Source organism: Protobothrops mucrosquamatus, unplaced genomic scaffold, assembly GCF_001527695.2.
Source record: "Protobothrops mucrosquamatus isolate PMUCROS unplaced genomic scaffold, P.Mucros_1.0 scaffold2299, whole genome shotgun sequence".
NCBI lineage: Eukaryota > Metazoa > Chordata > Lepidosauria > Squamata > Viperidae > Protobothrops > Protobothrops mucrosquamatus.
The window spans coordinates 211,759-221,508 of record NW_015388385.1 but is presented as its reverse complement, the minus strand read 5'-3'; the positions used below and the strand labels follow the sequence as shown (position 1 = coordinate 221,508).

The 9,750-nt window shown below is 44.3% G+C and overlaps 1 protein-coding gene across 1 annotated transcript in view; it reads right to left on the bottom strand.

Annotated features, from left to right (window-relative positions):
- MAP2K2 (mitogen-activated protein kinase kinase 2) overlaps positions 1 to 8,907 on the bottom strand; it is a gene marked incomplete at its 3' end in the record, with an annotated part of 38,759 nt that extends 29,852 nt beyond the window's left edge. Inside the window, exon 1 of the mRNA XM_015824631.1 lies at positions 8,807 to 8,907. Within this exon, the coding sequence (XP_015680117.1) occupies positions 8,807 to 8,907 (101 nt within the window). The remainder of the gene's footprint in view (positions 1 to 8,806) is intronic.
- Positions 8,908 to 9,750: the final 843 nt, after the last annotated feature.

The following is a 9,750-nucleotide window of genomic DNA, read 5'->3' as shown; positions in this document are numbered from 1 at the left end:
GGAGTGGAGCAGCAGGGACATTACTATATTGGCTAGTCATGCTGTTAGAATGACTTGTAGGGAAATCACCTGGCTGCCACAATTTCCCAAATTTATGTACAGGTAGTTCTTGACTTACAACCATTAAGTGATTGTTCAAAATTATGACAGCACCCCAAAAAAATGAATTAGGACCATTTTTCACACTTAACGACCGTTGCAGCATCCCCAGGGTCACACGATCAAATCCAGATGCTTGGCAACTGACTTATGTTTATGACAGTTGCAGTGTACTGGGATCACGTGATCCCCTTTTGCGACCTTCTGACAAGCCAAGAAATAGGGAAGCCAGATTCACTTTACAACCATGTTATTAACTTAACAACTGAATGATTCCCGGAACAACGGTGGTAAGAAAGGTCGTAAAATGGGGCAAAGCTCACTTAACAACTGTCTTGCTTAGCAATGGAAATTTTAGGCTCAGTCGTGGTTGTAAGTCGAGGTCTACCTGTATTGAAGACTGTAAAGTATTTGCTTAGTTCTCTGCCAGGCTGCATTCTAATATTCAGTGTTGGCTACGAGGAATGTCTATTTTCTCCATCTAAACAAGATATTCTCCAAGCCGCCTAAACAAAATGTGGGCAGAGGTTTTCAAATAATATATATATATTCTGCCAGTTGGTGTTATTTTTTAATTCTATTTGCTTTTTTAATGTACTGTACATTGGGATTATTTCCCTTTTTCTTCTTGATGCTTTCAACTAGAGTGAGATTGTAAGTTTTCACAATCCCCTTCCTTCATTCTAAATGCCTCAATCTTGCCTAATTCCCCCCATTGATAGTAGCTTCTTCCAAATCCTCTTTTGTTCAAGATAATTTCTCACTCACACAACAATTTACTAAACAAGCTCCTCAGCTTTTTCTCTCCCCCCTGCTAACCCATTCGCATGTCGTTCCAGCTCTACACTTTGCTTCCATTTAGCAACATTCTATTTGCGGATATAATTGTGAATTCCAGCGCCCTACACTGGGGCATCTACAACAGTACTGATGGCAGTTTAAATTCACTGAGCTTCTAACTCAGGTTAAGCAGTACTGGGGGAAGGGTTAACATTATTATTCATTTTTAATTGTTGTGATCTGCACAATGGGTTTTCGGTTTGGTTATTTAAAAAAAAATTGTAAATAAAGAGAGAGTCACACTTCACAGAGATACAATTGAAAACCTCAAGTCTCTGGATGTTTAACCCTCCCTCCCTCCTTCAACAGAAGGCTCACAGACAAAACTTGACCAAATTTATCTCTTTAACACAGGTAAGAACAAAATCTTATATGCACAGAACATTTGGGTACTGTAGTACACAGGTATCAAAAACCTCTATAGGTTTATGTTCCGGGGTTTAAATTCTTATTTTTCCCCCCCTCCCACGTTTTCATGTCAATGGTTATTTGAGGGGTCTCTTGAAAGATACTCAAGCTATATTAACATGATTGTTCCTCTTCAGCATAAGAATCACGGGGTTAAGCTTTATTCCTGAAAATGAAACATCTTAATATTAGACCTCTCCAAGTCTTAGGCCAGTGATGGCGAACCTTTTAGAGACCGAGTGCCCAAACTGCAACCCAAAACCCACTTATTTATCACAAAGTGCCAGGGCTGCATCAGCATTGTGGTGCCCTCGGGGGGGGGGTATGGGGGGCATAGCCCACTGGGTGGGCGTGGCTGCAGTGGTCACGGCAGACTGGGTGAGCGTGGCCGGGGCCAGTCCCTCACCATCTCTGGGGCATCCCTGGGTGGCCTATGCCACTTGCTTGCTCACTTGCTGCCCTGTCGCTTCCAAACGCCACATGCTCACTACTCTGGTGAACTCTGCTGGGGCAACGGCGCGGGTGCCCACAGAGAGGGCTCTGAGTGCCGCCTCTGGCACGTGTGCCATAGGTTCGCCACCACTGTCTTAGGCTATAAATAATTCGGAGTTTCTCCTTTGCAATGCCCACTTTGTGGAATCATTCTTATCCTAGCTCAGTGCAAGTTTTAAATTTGCTGTAGCTGCAATTCTATGCATATTTATTCAAAATAAATCAAGCAAAATTCAGAGATGCTTATTTTTAAGTAGGAATCCACTGAACTGACATCTTTAAAAAACATTTTTATTTTAGAAGGTGGAGGACAGTTCATTTGGATAAATGATTTCTCAGGGGGAAAAAATGAAATACGCTTTTTTTAAAAAAAAACCAATAGAAAGATGAGAAGATAGGCAGTAAATTCTGTATCTTGATGGTTCCCAGATTCCAGTTCTTAAGTTACAAAAATTCCTCTCTTCCCATTTAAAATATGTCCTGTTTAAAGTATCTAAGTCCATAAGTACTTTTATAAAAGACTGGAAACCTTTTTGCTGAAAATGGACAGAAATAAACTGGTGGTTTGAGGGTTTGCTGATTAAAAGGGATTAAATCTAGGAAGAAGAGGTCTATATAATAGATCTCTAAGGGTGGGAGATGATAAAAGTTTGTAACTGTTGTAATGAAGATTAGAAGTGGCTTTACATTTTCTTTTCTCTCCTGTTTCTTTCTCTTTTATATTTTCTACTTTATAATTTGTTCTTGGTTATCTTTTAATTAGGTAAAATCTTTCAACAAAAATGATAACCTATCTAAAGCGGGCAGTTTTTCTTGTGCATTATTTCTCCTGCTTTTCCTTTTTTTCTACAGTTTTGATTCCTCCTCCACGCATAATTCCCCTTACATTTCATTTGCACACCTTCAGCAAATGCTTCCTTTGATCTGAACCCCAGTGCTTATAGCAGTTCTTTTGCTATAATATTCTCCATTACAAATATGTAGATGTAATTTCCTGATCCATTTACACAGCTCTTGAAAGGACACATTATATGGTCAGCTGCCCTCCATCAAACTGCTGCTTTTGTGCAAGAATCTGCAGCATTTCCACCGATCTATCTCAGTTTCTTTTAAGTATCGCTGCTCCTTATTGTAAATCCCCTCCGAGCATTTCAGAATTGCCAGCTTATCATTCTTTTCTCCAAATATACTCAACAGATGCGACTTTTTTCACTAGATCAATCTGAACAATTTAATTTTGAAGCACACATCATCTTTCCCACCAATCAGCAACTCACATATTCAACCCCCTGCCCTTCTTCCCATACTGTACCCATTTTTATCTGCGTGCTTATAACGGTTAATGAAGCTGAGCTGATCAGATGGAAAGCAGACAGCCTGGGTTCGAAACCCGAGCCCTGCTGGACAGGATGAGCTCCCGTTCCTTGCCCCAGCCCACCTAGCAGTTCAAAAGCATGCAAATGCAAGTAAATCAATAGGTACCCATTCGGTGGGAAGGTAACAGCGTGTTTGGTGCACCTCAGCATACAGCTGTGCTGGCCACATGACCATGGAAAATGTCTTCGGATGACTCTGGCTCCCTCGACCAAGAAACAGACATGACCACCATGCCCTAGAGCAGGGGTAGGCAACCTTGGCTCTTTTATGGCTCGTGGACTTCAACTCCCAGAATTCCTGAGCCGGCATGGCTCAGCTTGGAAACCTCTCCCTTTCCCCTCAGCATTGCTGGCTCAGGAATTCTGGGAGTTGAAGTCCATGAGTCATAAAAGAGCCAAGGTTGCCTACCCCTGCCATAGATAGATAGATAGATAGATAGATAGACAGACAGACAGACAGACAGACAGACAGACAGACAGACAGACCTAGATCAGGGGTAGGCAAGCTCGGCTCTTTTATGACTCGTGGACTTCAAGTCCCAGAATTCCTGAGCCAGCCACGTTGAGGGGAAAGGGAGAGGTTTCCAAGCTGAGCCACGCCAACTCAGGAATTCTGGGAGTTGAAGTCCACAAGTCATAAAAGAGCCAAGGTTGCCCACCTCTGCCCTAGAGTCAGAGCACGACTGGACAGGGAGACCTTTACCTTTCGCCAGCGTCCTTTAAATCAGATACCTATGGCCACTGGTTTCCCATGAAATTCAATCAGCACATTTTTTAAAACAATTCCCCAATCTATTAAATGTCCATCCTATTTGCAGGTGATGGACCTCTGGCCTACATCGTTAGTCCCAGGTTCAAATCTCTACTCCAGCATGTATCTTACCATAAGATCACAGACCACGAGTCTCACGCTTTATTACAGATAGTCCTCAACTTACAACAGTTCGTTTAGTGACCGTTTGAAGTTACGACAGCGCTGGAAAAAATGGCTAAAGATATTTATGATAGTTGCAGTGTGCCAGGGTTCTGTGATCACCTTTTGCAACTCCCTGAAAAGCAAAATCAAGAGGGAAGCCAGGTTCGTTTAACAACTGCAGTGATTCAATTAACAACCGTGGCAGGAAAGGTTGTAAAATGGGGCAAAACTCACAACAGATATCTTGTTTAACAACAGAAATGTTAAGGTCCATTGTGGTCCTAAGTTGAGGACTACCTGTACATTGCATGTTTGTAAGGTTGGGCACATGTGACAGTGAATGTGGTCAACACTACAAACAACAAAGAACACTATGAAAAAGAAAGAACATTTTAAGCAAGTATGCTATGCAAATCCAGCGAGTATGGCTTTCTATGCTTCAGTGTGTCACTGAGTAATTCATGGTATAAGCAGGTTATGCAAATACACCATAATTAATTGACTGTATGGGTGAGTTTTGTGACACACACACACACAAAATTATGTTTTAAGCTTTCTGAACAGCGATTTCTATAATCAGTAAAATATTAAAATTAATGTACACAGACATATATATTCCAAATTTTTAGCTTAGATGACGTAAGATTTTTATGAAAGTTTCATGTCTACCCTCACAAACTAACTGCCCTGAGGGATAACCAATTCACAAAATGGCTGCAGCTGGTTATAGACTGGGTTAAAAACAGCACTAGAATCTGAATACACGATGGTCCTGCCCGGTAGTTACACATTTCCATATTCCCAACTGTTCAAAGTTGTTACAGAAATAGCACTAGAGTGCAAACCCGGGGGGGGGGGGGGGGGAATAAGAATGCCATTACAGTTAATAGTACCCTAAACTCCTTGGGAAAGACAGGATAAAAGTATGTAATAAAAATAATTGCCATTCAATTCTTTTATTATTGGCTTTAAGCTACTGCTCTTCTTTCCACACAATCTCTCTACTCGATATCTCCAATTCTTCCTAATTGCTGCTCCCTGCTACATTATGCGTACTCTGTTCTTAAACATTTTATGGCACACACTTTCATATTTTCTGAATACTGATTCTCTCTCTCCAACATTCACTTCTAAATTATCAATAATATAGAAGCAGATTAATAATTTTAATTAGGCGGGTCACTACCATACTAACACAGATTATAAGAAAATCTTTGCTGTATCGAAGACCCCGCTCAGTCTTGCATCCTCCTATGTGGTTCAGGGGCCCAACCACACATGTTCTGGAAACTAAAAATGCAGGGAGGTGGATGTTCTCTTCCATTGTCACTCCTTGGCAGCTGGTAATTATTCAAGCCTGTGAATCTTGGCATTATTTCCACTACCAAAATCAGCAGCTATCTACCGATAATTTGGACTTCCATGGTTTCATGTAGTCTATGGGTGTCCAACCTTGGCAAATTTAAGACTTATGGACTCCTCAGCCAGCATGGTTAATTCTGGGAATTAAAGTCCATAGGTCTTAAAGTTATCAAGGTGGGATATCCCTGGTCTAGTCACTTTTAAAAATAATCTAAATTGTTGGTTATCATTGTAAGTGATGTGATTAAAGCATATTTAACTACATATATACATATATGTGTGTGCGCACATATACATACCCTTCTATTATTTATTTCAAATAATATTCTACATAAAATTTCATGCAGTTTCAAAGAATACCCCCTCTTTCCATCAATAAGAGGACAAATGGCTTCTGTTTCTCAAAACTTTCTAGAAATGTAGAAATCTACATCTATTAATGTAAATATAAAATGCTACTGTCTTTAATAGCAGTTAGAACAATTAATCAGTGGAACAACTTGCCTCCAGAAGCTGTGAATGCTCCAACACTGGAAGCTTTAAGAAGAGATTGGACAACTATTTGTCTGAAATGGCACAGGGCTTTCTGCCTGAGCAGGGGGTTGGACTAGAAGACCTCCAAGGTCCCTTCCAACTCTGTTATTCTGTATTCTATTCTGTATTCATTCATTCTTTTTGCTAATTGCCCACATTTCTATATAGGCTTCATCCTTTATATGGCTAACATCTCTCATCACAATTATGCCTTTCCAGGTCATTGATAGTTGTTCCTCACCCCTATGACTAACAACACTTCAACTTATTTATGAAAACACATTTCAACACAAATCATTCTACATGTGAAAAGTCTTGAATATCACTGCCCTGTCAGTTGAAGCTTCACTTCTATTCTTACAGACCTTTTCAGTTCCCCCTAATCATGGACCTTTTCAAGATTAAAACCTTAAGTACAAATTCTTGGGAATATGGCCTATTGGATTAAAAAGTCAGCTTCTAAGTAAACTTGCAAAGTATTATGTTTTATACACCCAACATTCTCCTTCTTCTGTCTCCCCAGTCATTACTTTGCCAGTTCATTCTTCCTCTTATGGTGTATCAGTACTTCAACTATAATAAATCGTTTCCCCAATTCTGTTTTGTAATATTGTAAAATGCATTTTAAATATTGCTTGAATGCCTCATTTTATCTGAGCAAAAATGGTCTGGAACAGCATTTCACTTATAAGGAGCCTGAAGAATAGCATGCCATATAAAATATGCTGAAAGAAAATGAAAACATCTTTTAAAACTCTATGTAAGTTATAGACAGCTTTTCAGCTATTATAGAATGAACTATTGCATAATATTCAATTGTAGTAGTGAAACAAGGATTTATTTGGGCAAACTTTTGCCAAGATCATTTTAAGAGCAGACATACAAGCCTTTACATTCTTCCCACCAGTGCTCCAACCTGATTGACAGAATGAGGTCTTACAGTCTGGTTCTGTCTTAGGTTAACGTCTCTATTATCTGTCAAACATGATTGGAAGCATTCCATTCTCCAACATCTGTTCATCAGGAATTACAACTTGACTTCACCCACAACTATGGTTGATCATACTGTAGACCAAAAGTGATGGCCACACTGTTCTCTTTCAAGAGATGTATCAAGCAAAATCTTCTTCCTCCCTTAATTACGAACATTTGGCCAGCCAATACGAGGTGACAAAATAACCTGTTTCATTGGTTTTAAATGAATTGTTACTTGATTTTGCTGGTCTTTTCACCAGGTCTAGGTGGCCACTGCATCCTTCCTCTCTGTTCAAGTTCTTCATAGAACATAGAATAATAGGGCTGAAAGGGGCCTTGGAGGTTTTCTAGTCCAACCCCCTGCCTATGGCAGGAGATCCTATACCATTTCAGACCCAGAGGGTTCCTTTGTTGTTTTCTTGAGGACGTTTCATGACCCCAAATTAGGTATCATCATCAATGCTAGAAGGGAGTGGGGGGTTCGTGGAATGGAGGAGATGGGGAGGACGACGACGATGGCTGTGGGGTCCTTGATGCTCTCTGAGCTTGGTAGTTTTGTTGCAAGTGTTTAATGGCCCAACTAAATAACATCAGCAATGCCAGAGGAGAGCTGGGTTTGTGGAGTGGAGAAGAAGTAGGACAAGGAGGAGGAGGGCGGGTGTGGGATCCTTGGTCCTCGGAGCTTGGTGGCTTTTTTTGCAGACATTTCATGACCCAAGCTAGGTAACATCAGAAGTGCCAGAAGAGAACAGGGTCTGTAGAGTGGAGAAGAGGAGGAAGGAGAAGGGCTGTGGGGTCCTTGGTGGTCTCTGAGCTGGGTGGCTTTCTTGCCCACGTCTCATGACCCAAACTAGGTAACATCATCAGTGCCAGTTCACTTATTATCCCATTTTGGGTCTCCTGAAATGTCTGCAAGAAAACCACCATCCTCAGAGACCCTCCCTCATTTCAACCCTGAGCCAGAAATATTCTCCTCGATTGGCATTCCGGACCATCTCAGGGCAGAAGGAGAACCTGCCTGGCAGGACCTCATTCCTCTTTCCCATGGGGCGCATCCCAACGCCCCCATCCACCCTTTCCTGGACCCTAAAGACCAATAAAGTATTGCAATATTTGAGGGCTTGCCAAAAAGAAGAAGGGGGGGGGGGGTCAAGCTATTCTCCAAAGCGCCTGAAGGCAGGACAAGAAGCAACAGATGGAAACTCATCAAGGAGAGAAGCAACCTGGAACTAAGGAGGAATTTCCTGACAGTTAGAACAATTAACCAGTGGAACAGCTTGCCACCAGAAACTGTGGGTGCTCCAACACTGGAGGTTTTTAAGAAGAGATTGGACAGCCAATCTCCTGCTTGAGCAGGGGGGGTGGACTAGAAGACCTCCAAACTCCCTGTTTATTCAATTCTGTCCTGTCTAATGCTAATAATTCTAATGCTAATAATTCTATTCTATTCTCCACCACCAGCACCACCCCGATTCCTCCGAGCTGCTCCACCGCCTGCGGGTCTACCTTCCTCTCGGGGCTTCGCCTTGAGGCAGCCCCCCCCCCGTCCCCGTTCGTGGATCGAGATGCTCCTCCAAAGGCCGACCGCGTCCTCCCTCCCTCCCAGCGGCTCCCCCGACCTTTCCTCGCCTCACAACAACTCCACACAACCCCGAAATACCTTCCGGGAGCAAATTTTCCTCCTTTTTTTCCCCCCCTCGCTCTCCCCCACCCCCTCACAAACACCTCGCGTCCTTCGCCCGCTCCCCTCAGACCCATAACCGGCGCCCCACTCCGACCCACGCGGGGCTGAAGCCCAACTCACTCGGAGCCGTCGCCCTCGCCGCTGCCGGTGGGGCTGGGTCCCTCGGCGATGGTGGGGGTGATGTTGAGGGCCGGCGGCACCAGTTTCCTCTTGGCCGGCATGGCGGCGGAGGCTGGGGCTCGCGTTCCGTGGCGCCTAGTGAGGGACCCGCCTCAGAAGAAGGAGCCGCAGTGGCGTCGTCATCGCCCGGCTTGGCTGCCCTAAGCGAGGCCGAGGCTGCACGCGAGGCCTAAACCCCTCAGCCCGGCCCTGAGGTAAAAACGCGAAGAGGCGAGAGGAGGAGAGGAAGGGGGCGTGGCCGAAGCGCGAGCGCGCGCTCGGCCGCGCCAGGGAGAAACTGTGTGTGTGGGGGGAAAAGTCTCCTCCCACCAATTCGCCGTTTCGCCATTGGCTGGAGCTCTGGCGGCCACCCACCCACCCACCCACTCTCTACCTCGCGATTGGGCGGCTTGCCCTGGAGGTTGAGGCGCGCGCTCGCGAGCCCTTCTCTGGATTGGCCGGGGCGCTGGGAAAAGGGGGCCGCGCGAGCCGGCCGGCCAGCGAGCGAGCGCGCGGCCGCCCAGGTGAGGAAGCCTCCCCTCGCGATTGGTCGAATCTCTTTAAAGAAGCGAGAGAAGACGTCGAGTTGAGAGACGCAAGCGGGGGGGAGGGGGAGGAAAGAGGAGAAAGGAGGCAAGTCTCGCGAGAATAGACCTCGGATATTTATTTATTTTTTTTGTCCACTCCACTTGAGAGCAAGACTCCCCCCAATCGCCGCAAGAAAGGTTGGCGCATGCGCACCGCCAGCTGAGGGGGGGAAAGGCGGGAAATTTTTTTGGGCACGCGGGCGGCTGCTCGTCGGTTGAAGCCGAGCCTGAGGTGTGGTAACAGCTGGCTTCCCGTGCTGTGGGCAGTTTTATAGGAAATTTCAAACAAGGGACGCTGCAAGAGCTTTTGTTTTTAAC